The following is a 20,961-nucleotide window of genomic DNA, read 5'->3' as shown; positions in this document are numbered from 1 at the left end:
AGAGTTACGTTAAGTGCAGAGGCCATATTGGCAATCAAGTCCAGGTATGTCTTTGCTCCTTCGGAAGGTGACAAATCCGCGGGCTTGGCGATATCTGAAGCAGGGGACCCAGGGGACATGGACTGTATCGAATCCGATGATTGAGCTTCGGATTCAGCATCAGAGTCAGGTTCGGGTTCAGGTAGGTCCGGTCTGGTTGGAGTCGTGCTTTTGGGTTCCACTGGAATCGCACCCCTAGGTTTAGAAGTCGAAGTGGAAGGAGTCGGAGACGGCTGTCTCGGTGGTTGCTTGCTCCGTTGGACAGGAGTCGCTTCCTTGGATGGGTTCATGTGATAATCGGTTCGGTACCGAGAATGATGGTATCCGCAGCATGCATGGGATTCGATGGAAGGAGACCTTGAAGCATAATGGCGTCGCCTCGGGGACATGGATGGGGACCGAGATCTCGGGTTGTAGCGATGGCGGTCCCTCCCTCTACTAGGGGATCTCTCCGGGAAACGCGCATGATGGTACCTATATCTCTCCATGCTGGGAGACCTGGCTGGGAACCGATGCGCATCGAAGTACCTGTAAGCATCATGTTTGTACTGGATGGGATTCGACATATCGCGGAACGATCTAGGATTGATGTGGTGTCGAGTCCACTGTTGCGGGTCTCGAATCGGCTCCAGCGCAGGGTCTAGCATGGATCCATGCGGGGAAGGGGATCGGGACGGAATGGGAATAACTTCTTCCGTCTGCTGGTGCGGCGACTCCGTAGCCGGGGTGGTCACTTCCTGGGTGTCGGATCCGGGAGTGGAAGGCTCGCATTGCGTCTCAGGCTCATTCTGTTGTTCGGAGGATTTTCTCGAGTCCTTCGGAATCTTCGGGTCCTTCGGGTCTGTCGGTTTCCGCGGAGCCTTCGGATCGGACGGTTTTCTCGAATCCTTCTGGCCCTTCGGGTCGGAATGCTTATGTTTCTTAGTGTGCTTCCCGCCCTTTGGTTTAGTCGCCGCGGCCGTTTGTTCTGACGTTCTCGCGCCGTCGCCGGCTTTCGCGGCATCGCCGGACTTATGCTTGCTGGGAGCAATGGCCACTGAAGCTGCCGACCTTGCGCCGTCCCCTTGGGGAGTCAGTAGGGGAGGCGACTTACTTGCTGACGAAGATTGCGACATATCAGGCTGGAGCACAGACTCCATTAAGTGGCTTCTGAGTCTAGCGGCTCTGTTTTTTCGCGCCTGTTTGCAAAATTGAAGGCAGTGCGCACAGGCGTCCACTTTATGGGATTCTCCCAAACAGAACAAGCAAAGCGAATGCCCGTCCGATGTAGGGATTTTCGCCCTACAGCGCGAGCACCTTTTGAAAGTTATTTTACTGTCCCTTCCTTCCATACGCCCGGGGGGGGGGGTGGGGGTGGGGGAAGGGAGGTCTGAGGAAAAAGCGGGGAAGATATTTATCTAAATCTTTTTTTTTTTTTTTTTTTTTTTTGAAGATAAGAATATGAAGAAATAGCGAAGGATGAAAGAAGAGGAAACTTGAGGAAAACGAAGGCTAGATATCTGAGGTAAGTGAGGAGCGCAACGAGGTAGGACTATCCCGGGCGGCGGTTGGAAAGAAACTGAGTGGGTTGGGCGCCTCCCTCGCGCTACAGGCATGCGCAGTGGATGCCTGCTCCCCAGAGCGGGAGGGAGTGCGCGCCAAAAATAACGCCTAGGCTAGCTATTTAAAATCTCCGAGGTAGGGTTCGTCCTGATAGGAAAACCCATGTGTGGGACTGCACAGAGACCACGAAGAAGATAATCCAGGTTACCCACCCAAACAGTAGCCATCTAGGCTTTACTGAAATATTTCCTTTGGAGCAAAGCAGGTTTAAGAAAGACTGGAGAAAAGCTGGGGGAATCTGGGAAATGCACAAATGCATCACCTTTTCTGTTTTCCAACAGTGTTGAATCCAGGACACAGAATCCGTGTATAAATTGCCCCATTTACTGATTTTTGTATCAATTATTATTACTAGAAATTCTACAGTTAATGACATTTTTATTGCTCTTCCAAACTCTAGCAAGCCATTGAGAAACTCCATGCTGCAGTACAGCAAATTGTCAATGTTTTTAATTTTTCAAAAATTATACTTTAAAAAGTACACAAATGACAGTGTGTTAGGAGTTACGCTGGTGGCCTCTTTACAACCACGCTTTGTGTAGCACTCACCAATGCTTATTTGCTGGGGGAAATTATAAATCCCATCATCTGAGTTGCAATTCCCCCCCTCCCCCGGTCTGGCAAACTCATAACCATCACTTGCAAACGCTCCCCCAAAATAACTTCTAAATCTCTAGTTCCACATCATGAATGTTTGCAATAGAAGGTTTTCTATAACTTTTGAAAAAATGACCAGAAGAGCCATTCTCTATTTCTTGAGATTTAACACAACACCCATCACTGCATATTATCTCCTACAAATACAGACTTTTCAACAAAGGTTTCTCAGTGAAAACAGTTTTGTCATTTTCCAGTCATCCTTACCTTGTAGCACACTTTATTCTAAATAGGCGTGCTCCATCATGAATTACTCGAGTTTGATACTGGATCTTTCTACACATTGGACAGGTCTTTTTACCTGCAAATCTTTCAAAAGCTTTCAGGCATGCCTAGAAAAATAACACGGTTTTTACTTTAAATCTGCTTGAAATGGGGTTTTTCTTCTTTTTTCTAGCTTTATTCACAAAACTTGTGGGTCTAGAATGTGCTAAGCATGGCAACCTGTAGGAGGAGAAAGGGACGGTACACAACACAAAGGTCTAGAAAGTTATCATCCCAAAACAACAAATGAGGTGAGAAGCAATTCCTGTCTTTCTCGGCCAGCTCTTGATTCCTCCATGTTCTCTAGAAACTGTGTGCCATCCTTATCAGAACAGGAAGGAGCACTGTGCAAAAATCAGACTGCTCACCAGTGTTCCCTCTAAACTGAGTTAGCATGAGCTAGCTTACAAATTTTTAGCCTCCAGCTTACACATTTTTGTCTTAGCTCAGGAAGGATGACCCCAGAGCACTATAATTTATGCATTAGCTCACAAAGTTGAATTTTTGCTCACAAGACTCTGCAGCTTAGAGGGAACATTGCTGCTCACTGCGGACTTACTGTACTTTATATTATACTTAGAAAGCAGAGTTTGTTCTTTCATTGCTATATGAATTGCTCCAACTGAACAGTTGATGAAGCTATTTGTTAACTGTAGTTCCCACAAACTAAACTTTCTGCTATTTTATTAACAATTAAGGGATTCGATGTCATACTCAGTTACATATGCTAAAATGTCCTTTGACTTAAAAAAGCACATACTGAGACGTGCCCCTCGCAGTACAATATTTGTGATGCTCTTATGTATATAAACTATAAAGTTTTCAAAAATGATAAAAGATACTATCCTGAAAGATTCTACCTAAACTATTATTGCTTTATATAATAGAGAAGTGGCTGGCTTATGCCAATCACCAAAATAGCAAAGATATATAGACAAAATAGGGAGACCCCTGACCAAGCAAAAGCCTTAGCCATGCAGCAGGATGATGTGCAAATTAACAACAACAAAAACCCAAATTAAGAAAACCCCTAATGAAGACTGATTACATTACAGGAGACATAAAATGTTGAGTGTCAACTAAAGGGAAACAGGTTAAAGCTGCAAAGAGCTTATGGAATCTTGACATGGAAGATTTTGACCCCTGGTTTGTTCCCTTTAATAGCAATCTCTATGATTCAGTGAGGAAGAGGTGTGAGTCAGTGGTAGAGCACTTATTTAAAGCATCTCTGGTGGCAAGTGTTGAGAAACACCTTTATCTGCCTGTGGTTCTGGAGAACAGCTGCTGGTTACAGTGGATAGTGCAGGGCTCAATGCGCCAAATGTCTAGCTTAGTATTAAGTAATTTTATATGTTCATGGATTCTGTCACTATAGACAGCTCAGAGAAGGCTGGAGATTCTGCATATTTGAGGATTCCACAGGTATGACAAAAAAAAAATCTGTAAATTTTTAAAAAAGATTATTTCCTCCCCCATGGCCTGATGAGGGCTGTGCATACAACTGGAGCTGTTTAATCTTGACAGCAGCTGAGTCAGTAAAGGTAAAGGGGGGGCAAACTCAGAGATGAGTAACATTGCAGCCTCAAATCTGTAAGGACTCCTAGCATCCAGGAGGGGAAGATTTCTCTCTTATTTATCCCCTATTCTCACAGCCCTTACCCCAAACCATTGTGTTTCTAATGGTTCCAGCACTTTCGTTTACCTTAACCAACAAAGTGTAAGTTAAAAGACTGATGTGCTTTTTACTTTAAACAGCTTAAAAGAGGGTTTACTCACTCTGTGAAACACATGGGAACATGAAAGAAGCACCTGTTCAGAGAAAAATGAAACTACCTTGAGATTTACAGATATTCAGAAAATGTATTCCATGGTAACACTTACTGAATGTCCAAAGCATGGCAAATAAGAGATGCTCTCATTACAAAAACAGAAAATTGCAACAGTTAGAATTTTATGTCTACAAAAGAATTTCCCAAGTGTATTTTGAGCAATTTGGCTAAAGTAAACTGTAGCAAAAAATCAAAAGGAAGAATTTGCAGGGCAACCTAACTACTTTTGAAACTTGCTAAGTTTCAGAAGTAGTTTGCAATGTGACATGAGGAAGAGGGTGGGGTGTTGTAAAAAAATGTAAATCTAAAGCCCTATTGGGCATAGGTAAATAGCTGCATAATTATTTACATCCAAGTTTTATGATTTTAAATGGGACAGTGTTCAACAACTCAAACAAATCTTGCTACAATGATAAATAAATGTTTAGGTTGGACATCATTATGTCTTATTGTGTCACCCCACTGTTGTTGACTGAAATGATGTTTAGGACAGAGAAGTAAGAAGATTTTAATGGCCGTAGCTGAAAAAGAATAAAAATAATGATTTCTATTCATTGTCAGTGGACAACAAAATTTTCCTTGTTTCAAAAATATTTGAATTCAATAATATATTGTTTCTTAGCATTTTTTTAAAAATGAGTGCTTCTAAGCATTATGAAATTTTTTCTTTATATGATCCAAATTCTGATCCAAATATATTGCCTTCAATTTAAAAAAATAGAAAATTATGGCAAGAAGTACTGTAGAAACAGCAAAAATGAAGAACGCAGTATGTCCTGTTTAGCTGGTAGACACAAAACAGTTAATAGCCAATTGTCAAATATAAAGAAAACCTTCAACTAGACTGCCTGTATTTTTTGCTCTGAGCATAGAATGATACGAATTTTCACAGAAGTACATTTTTGTTGAATGTATTCCATTACCAAATAAGCCATGGAATCCCACATGGTAATACACCATATCTTGTAATGGTGTCACTTGCATGACGACTCAAAATATTGTATAGATGAGGCGCTATGGGTCAACATGGTTGCATCAGAGATGCGCAATAGTACTGAGGGCTGGAATCAGGTGAGAACATGCCTGCTTGATGTAGGGAAACATAGGAAAATAAAACTATATAAAGGGAACTGAAAAGCCCTACCTCTGGAGGTTGATGAGGCCTAAACCTGGCATATTTCTAGTAGCTTAAGTGGTTGATGTTAGAATGCAAAAGTGTATTGTTGGTACACTAGAAGAAATGACCTAGACAACTGACATGATTGCTCTGAGGTGCCCTCTCTTATGAGCCTGGGCAGCCCTTGGTTTACTGATGAGCTGCAGATGATGAAAAGACAAGAGAAGCCGTTTCAGTGCCACTGGAGAAAGACTTGTAATGAATCTGACAAGGCACAGGTCAAAGCTCATTTTAAAGCCTACCCTGGGACTATGATAGTGATAAAGAAACAATACTTCTCAGTCACCAATACATCAACACAAAGGCCTGCAGAACTCTTCAGGGTGGTCAGGGCCTATTGGTTTCCAGCCTACAGGAGGTGGACTACTCTGCAGCTCACTTACACTCTACATTAGCAGGGACAGGATTGGATGATCCTAGGGTGCCCACTTGTCCAGTTATATAGGACACCTTTCAGCTTGTTCATTCTGAGAATGCAGACAAGAGTCTTGGAATTTTGAGACCTACCACCTGCTTTTATGAACCTGGCTCCTCTGGCTGCTTAAACCTGGTGGGGGAGGAGGACTGACAGACTGGGTCCACAAGACAGTAATGGTGCTGTTGGTGTGTGTGTGTGGGGGGAAGGTCTGACCTGGGAACTGAGATATCTTCTGTTCCGGATGGCATTGCACAGGTTTGTAGCTTGAGGGTGCTCCTTGGCCTGTTGGATGAACAGGTGGCAGCAGTGGCTAGACTACTACAGTGTGCTAGACAAGGGTTTGCTCTTGAAGATAGTTTGGAACTTGAGTAGAGACAGCCTACTTTGGGTAGCAGATGCTGTCACATCTAATTTGGTTCAGAGGGCCAAAGGATTGGCCCAAAGGAGAATAACAGGTCGTTTTCGCACTCACCTTCTGCCGGCGCGACCCCCCTCTTCACTGCGCAAGATCTGCGCGGATTTCGCACTAAATGCTGCGGAGCAGCCAGAAAAGCCGGAAGCTCCCGTCGCAAAAGCCGCGCAAACGCCAAACTGCTTTTTGGGGGGGTCGCGCCGGCGGAAGGTGAGTGCGAAAACGACCTTAGCTTCTCTAAACTGGACTTGTTGCTTGTATAGACAGTGACTGTAGTCAACAATCAACATATTTAAACTTTAGTTTGCAGGGAAAGTGGCTATACTTAAGTAAATAAATAAAGTATCTACTATAGAACCAAGAATACCTGTGGCTGAAGTGCAAATTCTTCTCTGCATATGGCGCAAGGGTGTACAGAATCTCCTTGCTTTATGGATCGTTGCTTTACATGCTCCCATTCATCTGTTGTTAGCGGCAGTGCAGGAGGCTCCACCAAGCCAAGTTTCTGAGCTGTAGGCGAAGCCCAAAATGTAGTAATTAAGCACATTTTATAAGTTATTTTTTTCCTCATATAAGCATCTCCATTAAGTATATTTTAAAAGCTTTATAAAACATATATATTCATCAGCTACACACTGGAGTTCTTGAAGCTTTGAATCATTAATGCTGCTCATACACTATCAGTGATCTGTCAAAATTCCAGATTAATAGCCCTAACCTAGATAGCCCAGGCAAGCCAATCGTGTTAGACCTCAGAAGCTAAGCAGGGTTGACTCTGGCAAGTACTTGGGTGAGAGACCTCCTTGGAATACTAGCAGTTAGGATGTGGGGGCAGGATTTATTTAGCCACCTTTCTTAATATCCAACAGGCCCCTAGTGGGGGCCAGACAAAAGAGGCTGCCATGACTTCCACACACACACACAAATACAAAAATGAATAAATAATAATTCCAGATTAACAGAATGGATAGTCTGTCCATGAGTTTGAGGCTTAAACGTCCCAGATGTAGATGTCTTATTGAGCAATCAAAATAATGAATCAGGCAACGTTTACAGGGAAACAGGCTGACATCCCAAACTGGAAGCCAAAAAGAAAATCAGATTTTAGACAATATAACCCAATACGGACAACATGAATGCCTATGAAGAAATACACATGCTGACATGCACTCAAACTAGCAGCATGTAAAAACCAACATTTAAATCAGATATTCATGTTTTAAATTCATTGTGTTAAACTTCATTAATAATCAGTCACAGAATGAATCATGCTAATGTTAACAATACACATGGTTGTTCTCTATCCTGTATCCTGAGAGAGCCAGTTTGGTGTAGTGGTTAAGTGTGCAGACTCTTATCTGGGAGAACTGGGTTTGATTCCCCACTCCTCCAGCTGCTGGAATGGCCTTGGCTGCTGTGAGAGCCCTCTCAGCCCCACTCATCTCACAGGGTGCCTGTTGTGGGGGGAGAAGATATAGGAGATTGTAAGCCACTCTGAGTCTCTGATTCAGAGAGAAGAGAGGAGTATAAATCTGCAGTCTTCTTTTTCTTTTATTTTATCATTCTAATACATGAGGGTCACAGAACATACATTCACTTTTATTTACCCTTAAGCCTTAATTGTTCAGATAGACCAATGTGCCATTTAAGAGAAGAATTTAGCAGATAGGCTGTATTTTCCCCATCCAAGTGGTACCTTTGAAAGTCATTAGTAAAACTACCAGCTGAGAGCTGGGTGGTGTTAAGCAAAACCCAGAATCACAATCGGATAGATCAGAACATCTAGTTCTGTAGACTACTGATACCCCTTTATTTAATTATCGTACCTACTGCAGCATAGAAAGCACCCTGCATTTTTTTGAAAATGCATAAATGGTATTTAAAATGCAGACTGACATGTAAATCTAGGATTGATCAGTCCTATCAGAATTCACTCTCCAAACCAGCCACTCAATCAAACCAGTTCAACAGAGTGTTCTTTGAAGGGTCTGTGCTGTCATTTATGAAAGATCTGGCAGATCTCAATGGTTTCAAGAGATCCTTTCTCATATCCTATATATTATCATGACTTTCTTTTTTTTTTTTTTTACCGTAAGACAGTGACAACTGATCCACAGTCTGGGGCTAAATAATGTGACTGCATTAGACTTTGTGTTTGTTATTTGGATTGGACTAGGCAGTTGTTCAATTCAACTACATTGAAGTAGAGTCTCACCACAGATCTCTTTCAACTTTGTGCTAATGTGAAACATCAATTTTTTTTTGTTAACACAACCATGCCCTTAGGAACACAAATAGCAAAAGGACATCATTCGTGGGCCATGGCTGTTACTTTTCCAGACAATACAACTATTGATCTCCTTGCCAGTATCAATTCTTATTGTAATTCTCACACCTCTAGTACCTGGGTCATTACCCTTCAGACACCATTCAGCTGATCTTACAACTGTTAGGATTGCACTATTTCAACCGCAAAGCCTTGCAGTGGAGAATTACAGCTTTTGAGAACAGTCATTTGAGCAAGAGTAAAATGAGGAAAGAGAAAGCTAATTCAACACAGTTCTACAATCAGGTTAATGATAGTGATGCAGAGAACAGTAAAAGTGGATGGAGGCTGGGCATGTCTTCCTGATTGTCAGTCAGATAATATAACATGTTATCTCGTAACAATGTTATGCGTTGCCTTTGTAACTCCCATTTCCTGAGGCAGGATTCCAAACTCCCGCATCTATTTTATTCTAAGGCATGTCTACTTCTTGATTTGAAGAAGGTGTTTAACTACAGGCGTAATTCATAAGTTTGCCTCCAAATCATTATGAAAACTTAACTTGTACAATTTTGACCAAGGGGTAAGTAAAGGTTAAGTACAAATACTATGCCCAGACTAGTAAACTGTCTTTTGTAAAAACAATGATTATCCAGCAGCTTATGCTATTACCTTCTGGGCATGGAGGGGTCACTGGGGATGTGTGTGTGTGGAGCTTTTTTTTGAAGTTCCTGCAATGTGCAGGGGGTTGGACTAGATGACTTTGGAGGTCTCTTCCAACTCTATGATTCTATCTCAATGACAGTACAAATACGATTCTAAATGGTCATTCAAGAAACTGTTGGTGATTGTACCTGTGACTATCCCTAGGTACACACACTAGGTATGCCCATGTGAGCATGTTCTTCCCACACCACAAGCCATAATGTGTGCATGGATAGAGGACAGGGGAATGGATTAATTGTGCCTGTGTCTTTAAAGTTTCTTGCATTTAGAACCCCTGTGATCAGAGGCACTACCGTTCAATAGCAGATCCTCAGGACAGGAAATACAGGTGCTGCTGCCATCACACGCTGCTTACAATCTGCCCAGAAGCATCTGACTGGCCAACAGCTGGAAGCAGAATGCTGGAGACCAAATTACAGGGACCTGACTGGAAGATCTAGCAGAGCTTTTCTTATGTTCATGAGCTAAACTGCAGCATAAAAATAGCATCTTTTTAAAAAGTACTGAAAGGGAAACAGTATCCATCTGATTAATTTTGAAAGAAGTAGAAATGACATTCTGAAGCATGATGATTTACCTAATGTAAGAGGCTGAGGACAAGGATTGAGGACATATTCTTGTTCTGGGTCTTCATTTTCTTGTTGGTGACTACCTTTTTTCCTCAGTCCGGTATCTATTAATGCTCTGACGTTATCTTTGTTCACAGGTTTGTATGTGTTCTTTTTATTCTGTGCCTTTGGTTTAAAGGGATCAGCTAATGAGAGATTCTTGAGCTGAAGATTATGTAAAATGTGGTCTTGTAATGCCACAGCAGTAAGTGCTATAGATTCTTGTTTGCAGGAACTCCCCTAAATAAAGTTTCATAATTATTATTATAAATGACTCCTGTATGTGTACGTTATGTAAGGCATATTAAACAACAAAAGAAATTCAGCCCTCAGCCAATGATGTTTTTTAACTTGATAGAGGCTTTATAAAGCCCATACAACTCCCATGCTTGAAGTCTTGCTAATATACAATTACCATAATATGAAACTTAAGATTGATGTTTCTTGACACATTCTAACTTCAACTTATATAAAGGCAAGAGAAATCTTTGATTTATCATTTATATTAAATAAAATAGCAGCAATTTTTAAACTTTTAATTACTGAACCCATAATTATTATGTGCAATAAACTCATTACATACTATAGAAGTTTGGCATGCCTAAACAGATTTTGTTTCTGTATAATTAAAAACAAAACCTAAGGCTACTTCTGCCTTCCAAAGAAACTGTGCATTAAAAAAATAATGCTCATAGATAATATTTTATATACTAAGAAAGCTTATTCATAATGCCTTGTTTTAATGTCTACATCTTTTAGCATGTTTTACAACCATAGGATTCATTGCACCTTGTAGTATTTCTTTTGCATTATTGGAACTGGAGGCAGTGATGATTTCCTGATGTTCAAAACCCAAGGATGCTCCCAATTTGAGCTATTGGTAGCTGAATGCTTGTATTCCTAAAACAACAAATACAAAATGCTAGAGGAGTTAATTGATATGCCAATATGAAACACAGGGAGTATGCAGAACACATGGTCAAAGTGCTGATGTTTCCAAAGTAGGGCAGATCAGCATACTAGGCTTCATTGCCACCACCAATGGTCACAGAATACAATAGGGATATAAATTCTGTTGACATAAATGTCAACACACAGTGGCTAGAATGTCTGGAGGAGGAGACTTAGATGAACAGATGTCTAGGGGAACTTGTGATGCATCATCATCCTAGATAATAGGATCCTATCCACCATCACCGTAATGTGACTAGGTGGCAAGGCCTGGCCCCTCTGGGAGCATTTCCACAGAGGGCATGGCTGCCACCTATAATGGTGGCCAAATGGCGCTCTCCCATTGGCTTACGGGTGTATTCCATGCATTCAACAAATAACTGGCCAATCACAGCACACTCAGTGTCTCTGGCCACCTATATGCTGACTCCCCTGCCCCTGCCTCAGAAAGTCACATCTCCAACTCTTCTCTGCATCGTCTCTGTCAACGAGCCTCATGAAAAGCGTCTCCAGCTACAAACCTCTGCCGCCCCATCAATGGTCCACACAGATGGCCTCCTAGCACACACAGCCTTCGAAGGCCGCAGAAATAGCAGGGAGCTACCATCACCATAATGTGACTAGGTGGCAAGGCCTGGCCCCTTTGGGAGCATTTCCACAGAGGCCATGGCTGCCACCTCTTTCCTGTCACTCCCTCCTTCCCTCAGCCTCACCCCTAGCCAGAGGCAATCAACTTCTGTCAGTAAAGGGAGAGGCCTCAGGTGAACAGAATGGCATACAGTTCACCCTCCAAAGCAGCTATTTTCTCCAGGTTGGGGAGAGAGATCTGTTGTCTGGAGTTCAGTTGTGATCCCAGGAGATCTTCAGGCTCCACTTGGAGGTTGGATACCCTAGGCCTGGCAGCACACCCTCTGGGTTACTTGCCATCTGACTGACATGAATTAAGTAGGCCTGGCTGCATGCTCCTGTTCAGCAGCAGCCCCCCCTATGACAGCCAATGTGACTTAGCACAAGTGGGCAAATTCCTGGAGATTTGAGGGGTGGAGCCTGGAAAGGGTGGGTTTGAGGAGGGGTGGGACCTCAGACAGATACAATGCCACAGACTCCACCCTCCAAACCAGCCATTTCCTCCTGGGGAACCACTGTTTGCAATCTCCAGGTGAGGGCTGGAGATCACTCCAGATGGCAGAAATCAGCTCCCTTGGAGGTGGCAGGGGAGTGAATGCTTTCGCTTGTGTGGGTGGGAAGTCATCAAGGTTCAGGGTCACTCACACAGAGCGTCTTTCTAGAACCTGCTGTATTTTCTTTCACAATGAACCTTAGTCCTAGCTCTAAAATAAAGGTATACCCACCCTTCACTTTTGTTCTGAGCTCCATGTCAGGGCTTTAATACTTTACCTTTTTGTGCATGGCTGTCTTGTATGGTTTTTAACAATAACACACAAAAAATAGAGTTCTGCGGTCAAACCCCAAGCTCTTCAGCTTTCTTAGAAAATGTAGGCAACTGGAGACACTCTGAATTACATAGTCAATGAAGTTCCCAAAACAGAAGTTTGCTCTTGATTTAACACTTCATTCTCTCTCCTGAAATTCAAAGCATGAATAGGCCAGCCAGCAGATGTTCTTTATTCCCCATCCCCACAAGCTAAGATGTAAAACTTTTTCACTCAGTCTTTTAACCATCTGTCGCTGTCATCTCTGCACTCAGTTATGGTAGGCTTTTAAACACAACTATCCTCCATGCTTACTCTTCATTTTGCACTGAGTAGAAATCTCACTTTTTTTTGTATATTGGAAGGTATGAAATTCTGAACCACATTGATATATAAAGGCTACTTTTAAGTATATTTACTTGGTGGTGGAAAGTACCATTAAGTCACAGCTGACTTATGGTGACCCCATAGGGCTTTCAAGGCAAGCCCCTCTTGCAAACAGGGTTGCTAGCCTCTGGTCAGGGCCTGGAGATCTCCTGAAATTTACAACTGATCTCCAGACCACAGAGATCAGTTCCGCTGAAGAAAAAGGCTGCCTTGGGGGGGGGGGTGGACTTTATGGCATTATAGCCCCCTGAGGTTCTTCCCTCCCTAAACCCCATGCTCTCCAGGATCAACTTCAATTCTCCAGGAATTCCCCAACCTGGACTTGGCAACCCTACTTGGAAACAGTTGATAACGTGCAATGAAGGTGCACTGAAAATGCATTATTCAGTGTGTGGAAAACTGCTCTGAAAACTATGGGTTGGATCCAGTGAACTTTTCCACTTTCTCTGCCTTACTTTTAAGATTCCCATCATAGCCTTTTTGGGTGTTCATAAGAGACGTCTCCATTTTTTATCACCAGAAAAACTTGTTGGATCCAAACAAATTAGATCAGTTTTTTTGTAAGTTTATGACATTTTATTCTTGATAATTCATGTTGTCACTTTTATGATTTGTTGGTACCATTTTTACTTTTATGAGCTATCTTGAGCAGTTTTCTAGAGAGACCTGTTGAACTATGTCTAACTTTAGTAACCTGCTTCTAATAGAACAAAGTAGGAGTCCAGTAGCACCTTTAAGACCAACAAAGTTTTTTCCCGGAATGTAAGCTTTCGTAATTAACAAATTGAAATTAACAAACTGTAATAACAAATTGTAATTAACAAATTGAAAGAACATTTGGTCTGGGTAGCATTTGTGTGGGAAACCAATGAGGCTATTAACAGACAGCTGTTATTACCTTTTATTGGTTTCCCATGCAGGTGCTATCCCAACCAAATGTTCTTTCAATTTGTTTTTTCAATTTTTGTTTCAATTTATTTTGTCATTGGATTTTAACTTCGTACCATTTTGCATTCTAAACCACTGCCCACCAGCTATATGTAGCTCTGCTCACTGTACCTCATTCCTTGTCTGAAGAAGTATGCATGCATACGAAAGCTTACATTCCGAATAAAACTTTGTTGGTCTTAAAGGTGCCACTGGACTCCTACTTTGTTCTACTGCTTCAGACCAACTTGGCTGCCCATCTGGATCTATCCTGCTTCTTTCCAGACTTTCTGAAAATTCAAGTTCAAATAATAAAATACAGTTTAAATTTGGATTAACTAGTACTAATTTTAGTGGATTATAACTTCCTAGCCACTACCCCTAATTTCCACACACTCTCAACAAAGCACAAGGCTTTTATTTCAAAGTCCTAAATTGAACCCCACCCATCTTCTGCATTTACAGCTCTAACCTCATGACTAAATATTCTGTATTTATTTCTTTTCAAAAACTCTGTGACTGTTCTATAATTTGTATCTATTTACTTCCCTGTGAACCTTTTACGATATCATTTAAGGGATTAAAACAACTCTTAAAGCCAGTCTGCGGCTGAAAATGTATTTAATAATTGTATTTTCAATGATTAAAAGACCTAGTGTGGAGTAATAGTACGGTGTCTGATTAGGATCTTAAGTGACCTGGGGCCAGTCACCTAACCCACCTCACAGGGTTGTTGTGAAGATAAAATGAAGGGCAGGCGAAAAATGTAAGCCACTTCAGGTCCACGTTGGGAGAAAGATGGAGTTTAAATGAAACAAATCAATATTCTATTATCCAGTGTTCAAAGTGCTTCACATATTTTTACTACCGCGTTCTGCTCCTTCTCAGGCTCTTCCCTCCTCAAATCGCCAAAAATTGCCCAACCCAGAGTTACTAACGCTGCCTATTGCAGAAATGTGAATTCTGGCTACTTTCCCCCCGCGTCGCCCTTCGAGGTCGCCATCAACCTGCCCCGCCTTTACCAAAGACGCCGAGAAGTTCACCAGGTGCAGCTGTTCCCTCAGTTGACATATTCACCTCCCTCCCTTTCCCGCAGCCCTCCGTCCTCGCTCCGCTTTCAAACGCAAAATACCTTCTCTCTCAACCGCCTCTTCGCGGGGGAGCCTCGCGCACGCAAACGTCACGGTTGCTTAGCAACCCTGCTCTTAGGCCGCTGGGACGCTAGCGGAGCCCGAGGGAACGAGAAGAGCGCGCGCGGCACGCAAAGACCGGGGGGGGGGGGGGGAGGAGGAGTGCCGACGAGAGGAAGGAAGAGCGCAGGCGCCAGGCTGTGAGGCGGCTCTTTGCACGCGGTGCGAGGGCCGCTGCCCGGTTGGAGCTGCTACAGGCGGAACTCAGGGTGGGGCAGCATGGCTCGACCTGTTGGATTAGGTCCGACTCCTGCTCAAGGTAGTTTTGTCACCACCAAGCCAGGAATAATTTTTTAGCTCCTCCCTCCTCGTCTTTATTTCCTGAAACAGCTCAAGCTGACTTCCAAGCCATACGCCCTCTTAAGTTGTGGAGTCTTGTGAGCAAAAATGCGACTTTGTGAGCTATTGGCATTAAAGTTTGTCAGCTATGGGCATAAATTAGTTTGCTCTGGGGTCACTTCTCCTGAGCCAAGACAAAAATCTGTGAGCCAGAGGCTAAAAAGCTGAGCTAGCTCACACTAACTCAGTTTAGAGGGAACACTGCTTCCAAGTGATTATACAGAGAAGACTCTAGCCTCCATACGGCCTCAGACTATAGCGAACTGCAGCCTCTCTCACACAGCGCTTATAAGATGATCGGGTCCGTTCACACTACGCTAAATAATGTGTTTTGCAATTGGACTTTTACTGTGTAAGAATAACAAAAATCCAGTTCCAAAGCAGATTATTTAGTGCAGTGTGAACACACCCGAGAATTTTGGATTGAGGGAAGGGGGGAGCTTTCAAAAGCAGTTTATTGCATGACCTGGTTAATATCTGAAAGTGTCTGCACACAAAAGCTTATGCTCAGAATTAAGCTTTGTTGGTTTTAAAGGTGCCATGGGACTCAAATTTCGTTCTGGGTAAGTACAGTTCAAGGAAAAGTCCCAGTTGGTTTGAGGCTAATGCCATGCAAGCTGAAGCCATCCTTTGGCAACTATCCTAATGGCCATCATCAGACTCAGACAGATAGCAGGGGTTTGTCCTAAGGCTGAAAAGTAGGCTTTTATTTCCCTATAACAGGGGTGACCAAACGGTGGCTTGGGAACCACAAGTGGCCCTTTCACACACACTGGTTACAGTCACACTCACAAAGTAATCCACTTTCAGTGCACTTTCCAACTGGATTTTACTGTGTGAACGGGCAAAATCCATTTGGAAAGTGCATTGAAAGTGGATTATTTTTTGTGTGTGACCACAGCCAGAAACATTTCAGTCAGTACAGAATATCATAGAATGTATTCTGTTTATAAATAAGGATAACAAACATTTTGGTTCTAGGGTTAAAATATGTAACCGTTTATTTGTATACCATTTATTTATTTATTTATTTAGTAGGCTTATATTCTACCCTTTTCCATAATGGGCTCAGGGCAGATTACAACATGAAATGAACAATAAAAACCTACAATTTAAATTTATTTATAGTAAATTTATTTATATTAATGCAGCATATCATCTACACTGTTGTCTGTTATATTAACACGGTATGCACAATGTACTCTTTTATATCGTATACTTTCAGAATTAGAATTTTCTGATCACATTTTTTTTGGCCTTTGATCTCCAGCAAACCATTGTCTCGAGGAACAAGACTTCTGAACTACATACTAATTAGTTCAGAATGTGTATGGAAATGTTACAGATATTTGTAAATGCATTTGTCTTCCAAAAGAAAACGAATTTTAAAAGGCCATTTTTTTCTCCCCAAGAGTCCCTTCTGAGCATACAGTTTAAAAAAACAAACAAACCCACAATGCTATCAGTATGGGCAGAGTTTGAGTTTTGCCGACAAGTTATTTTTTTTTGAACGATTCATTCTTTGAGCATGAAGTAAACTTCAGTTTTAGCATCTCTGGCTTTAGAGAAGACTGAAAAGAGGGAATTTGTTCTCTCAGTTAGTGAAAGCAATTTCTTGTTTGGTTTGTCATGTCAGACAAAGCATGCTATTTGTCACTGTGGTTTGTATATGTTTTCTTAGAAGAGGCTTTCAACTTTGATCTGAGGCAAGGCGCACTCGGTAGCAAAGATGACAGAAGTAACAAGCCAGTGGTGTCCGTTGTCACTCAGGAAAACTTTTTAAATCAACAAAGGGCAAAATGTAGAGGTAGAAAGCCACATGATTTGGGACTGAGGCTTGCGTGTGCTTGTGAGAAAACGCAGACCTTTGCCGCCTCAGACAAAGGTGTGGAGAAATTTATTAGTTTGGGATTTGGCTCAGCCTGTGCAATCAAAAGGTGCCTCTTCTAGTCCAGAGGCTGGCCTTTGCTTGCATTTCTAGGCAAACAATCCCATTTTAAAGCCAGCCTTGAGCTGGGCTTGGTGGCATGTAGCAGCTGCTTTATTCAGATTGTCATCACAAGGGATCTCCGGGCGTGCTTTTAATGATTCCAAAGTTCACAACAGTGCAACTCTTTTTTTAAAAAAAAGGTATTTGAAATAAGTTAAAATTGCCTTTCTTGTGCTTAAAAAAAAAGAGGCAGTCCAAGGAACCTGGCCTTATTTGAGCCAAGGAGAAGATATGAACATAAGGAAAACCCTGCTGGATTAAGGCAAAAGGTCTGTCTGGTCCAGCATCCTTTCCATATATTGGACAACTGGGAAATTTTCAAGTAGGGAACAAGGACAAAAGTCTCTCCTTGCTGTTGCCCCCCCAGCAACTGGTATTCGGATGTACACTGCTTTTGAACATGGAGGTTTGTCTTAGCTGTCATGGTTAATGACAGTTGATAACCTGTCTACCATGAATTTAAAGCCAACTACACCTGTGGCCATCACTGTGTCTTGTGACAGTGAGTTCTGTATGTGAAATAGTAGTTTGTTGTCTGTTACTCTTCAGTTACTGTAGGAGACACAGAGTTATATTATGGGAGAGGGGAAGAAGTTCTCTTTATTAGCTCTTTCTGTGCCATGCTGCATTTTATGAACCTTCATCATGCTTGCCCATATTGTTTAGGCAAGTTAAAACTGGCACCTTAAAGACTTCAGATCTGTATGGGACTCCTGGTTTATATCACTACTACAGACTAACTTGGCTACTCATCTGGAATCAGACAAACAAAAGGTTTGGTTTGAGCTGCATAATGCCCTGGTATGCAGCTTGCCATAAGACTCTGTCTTTTCTGACATTCTGGAAAAGGAATAGTTATGGTAGTGGGAATAGAGGAGGAACACCACAGTGAAGTTTCTCCACGTCCCATAGTTCCAGTATGAAGTGGAAAGAAGTTTTCAGTTGCTTGTGGCTCCTGCTAATCCAACAAGAACCTAAAACGCCATGGCACTACCATACATGTGAACTGTTGACTTCAAGACATTGAAACATATTTTGTAATATGCACAGGATGACTGAATGCATTTGTTTTGTATCATACTGTGTAAGTTTGGGGTTTTGCTCTTTTTGGGAACGAGAAAAAAACCTAGATGTTTAAGAAAAAGTTGACCTAAGGTTCATAGAAATAGTTGTTTACATATTTTATTTGTGTCTCTTCTGGCATTCATAGGTTGTATTGGAAGTTAGGCTTCGATTTTAATCCTGCGGGTTGACAATCCTTACCTGCATTGGTTGTGGTACCTGGAAACGTCTTTGGTAGAGCTCTGGCATGTTGGGCCTGGTTGTCCCAGTTAATGCAGCATTTAGGATTAGGTTTTAAAAGGCCTCTGAGTAGATTGCCCTTGGCATGATAAACACTAGCCAGTTTGTTGCAAAGATTCCAGTTGCCTTGTTAAAATACCATTAGCAAGTATGAATTGTTAAAATTGGCATTTATCAGAACTTGACTCCCACGCCCAGCATCCTTAGACATTTAAACCACTGGGAAGCGATGGAGCCATCTTGGCTATTTTTATATTGAGGGGAGGGATCTGTTTTGTTGTGAGACCTGTTTTGGTCTGCTGATTGGAAATGTCCCTTGTCAGTTTTATTCTCTTGACTTCCCCCCCCCCTCCCTTCTCCCCTTTTAGTTGACTCTGAGTTCAGCTAAACTCCTGAAATCAAACAGCCAGGTATCAAAATTTCAAACATTAATATTTACAAATTTTACCTTTCCTGTTTTTGATATCAAAATGGCGCATATAGGAATGTTTTGTTTAATTCATTTGTTTGTTAAGAAAATGTGTGCATGGCCTTAATCTTTGATTATATAACACTCATAATTGATATTTCAAGTTGCTGTTGTGACTCTCTGGATACAAATTTCATCGGCCCCTGCTCAGTTCAGCCTTCATCCTAGCTAGCCCCTTATTTCAGTTTCCTCAAGAAATCCTAAAGCTTAGAAATTCCATCAAAGTGAGCATTTCAGCCTGTTGCTGAGAATTGAAACAGGGATCTTGTGGCACCTGAAAGACATTGCAATCCTGAGCAAAGTTTAATCTTTCTAAGACCACTGAATGGAGTCCCTCTGTTTAGGACAGGGGTGGGGAACCTTTTTTCTGCCGAGGGCCATTTGGATATTTATAACATCATTCGCAGGCCATACAAAATTATCAACTTAAAAAATAGTGCTCCGCCGAGGGAGAATGATTCAGGCTGACAAAATTAATTCAAATAATTGTTTTTCTATTTGAAGTCATGTGAGGAGAGCCTAATTTGGCACACACACGCCCAGCCTGCTGCCGTAGACAAATGCCTAGGTCCATGGCTTTTTTTGTAGAAAAAGCCGAGAGAGAGAGGGAGAGAGAGAGGAAGGAAGGAAGGAAGGGAGAAAGGGGAACAAAGGGAAAGAAAGGAATGGGAGGAAGAAAGAGAAATGAAATGGAGGGAAGAAAGGATAATAAAGGAAAATAAATAAATGAGGGGAAGAAAGGGAAATAAATGGAAATAAAGAAATGGGGGAAAGAAAGGAGCCAACAATCCCTGAGGGCCAGACCAAGTGATCTCAAGGGCTGTAAACGGCCCTCAGGCCGGATGTTCCCCACCCCTGGTTTAGGATGACACTGTGGCAAGTTCTTTTCTAGAATTTAAGCTTTATGTCAAGTAGTGCTACTCTTCTAGTGTTTAAACTGACACAGTTTAAAAAACAAACAGTGTTGCTGCATTGGTTACAACCTTGATTTCCCTCTAGAAAGCTGTTGATAGGAGGCCAGTGAATAATTCAATGATGTACTAAGTGGAAGTGTTAAATTATGTCAGCATGAAACCCTGGAAAGAGTGTTCTGATTTGAAAAGTCTGCACTCAGAATTTTTTTGTAGGCTTGGGGTGAGCAGTGCCAACTGATCTTTCAAAGTACCATTGCCTTGCATAGGTCACTTTATGGGAGCAGAGTTTTTGTTGTGAAGGGAAACATCTCATTTTCCCTTTCTTGTTCTTACTTGGGTATTCTATGGGACTGTGATTACTAATCTCTTTCCCCTTTATCAGCAGAGGGTGCTGTGGGTATGTCTTGCTTTGCAGGAGCCTTTTTTTGCTTATGCATAATTCAGTTTAATTTGAATTTGAGCCTCCTAGCTTCAGTGGGAATTAAATGTGCGTTTACATGGTGTATAGGAAAGCAGTCCTTAATTTTTAAAAGCAACATTTTCATAATTGATTATAGTTCAAAGAGAGACCTTTTTCAGCAGATAGTTTTGGGTCGTGAATCTTGTCTGGGCACCTCCTTCTGAAAGAGATCACTGGGCATGTTTTTAGGATCTCCTTATTCTTCAGCAGCACTGAAAAGAATATTGCATTTGCCTTAAATCTGCGGATTTCCCCTTGCTCACAGTTTAACATTTTACTTAGTTATGCATGGACGTACTACATGCCACTTTCTCTAATCTGTAATGTTAGAGCAAAAGTCAACGTTTCAATTATTACATTATGTTCTATTACATGGTGAAAGAAGTAAGCTCTTTAAATGAATCTGATTTCTGTGTAACTAAAAAGTTCATCACCTTGAATAGAGTTTACATTTTTTTTCCTTTTAAAAATCAATTGCATATCATAGAGCATGTTTTGCAAGTGTAATTCAGTGTCCACATTAAAAATGTTCTCTGTTCAGATGCGCAAGACGCACGTCAGTTATCACCTTTTACGTTGATACCATTATCACTACCACTAT

At 41.8% G+C, this 20,961-nt stretch overlaps 1 protein-coding gene across 4 annotated transcripts in view; it reads right to left on the bottom strand.

The window, feature by feature from the left end:
• Nucleotides 1-14,938, bottom strand: part of RNF32 (ring finger protein 32) — a 40,928-nt gene extending 25,990 nt beyond the window's left edge. Inside the window, exons 1-7 of one of the 4 annotated variants that reach the window (XM_060247913.1) lie at nucleotides 14,829-14,888; nucleotides 12,348-12,533; nucleotides 10,788-10,898; nucleotides 9,968-10,238; nucleotides 6,766-6,908; nucleotides 4,339-4,371; nucleotides 2,506-2,630 (exon numbers count right to left, since the gene is read on the bottom strand). In XM_060247913.1, coding sequence (XP_060103896.1) covers nucleotides 2,506-2,630; nucleotides 4,339-4,371; nucleotides 6,766-6,908; nucleotides 9,968-10,238; nucleotides 10,788-10,898; nucleotides 12,348-12,359 — 695 coding nt within the window. In that variant the 5' untranslated portion in view covers nucleotides 12,360-12,533; nucleotides 14,829-14,888. Of the gene's footprint in view, nucleotides 1-2,505; nucleotides 2,631-4,338; nucleotides 4,372-6,765; nucleotides 6,909-9,967; nucleotides 10,239-10,748; nucleotides 10,899-12,347; nucleotides 12,534-14,828 lie in introns of those variants that run through there. The other 3 variants (XM_060247914.1, XM_060247916.1, XM_060247915.1) reach the window with 3 other exon arrangements.
• Between the last annotated feature and the right edge of the window lie 6,023 nt (nucleotides 14,939-20,961).

Source organism: Heteronotia binoei, chromosome 10 (assembly GCF_032191835.1).
Source record: "Heteronotia binoei isolate CCM8104 ecotype False Entrance Well chromosome 10, APGP_CSIRO_Hbin_v1, whole genome shotgun sequence".
Classification (NCBI taxonomy): Eukaryota; Metazoa; Chordata; class Lepidosauria; order Squamata; family Gekkonidae; genus Heteronotia; species Heteronotia binoei.
The sequence above is the reverse complement of the archived record's forward strand: the minus strand, read 5'-3'. Positions and strand labels throughout refer to the sequence as shown.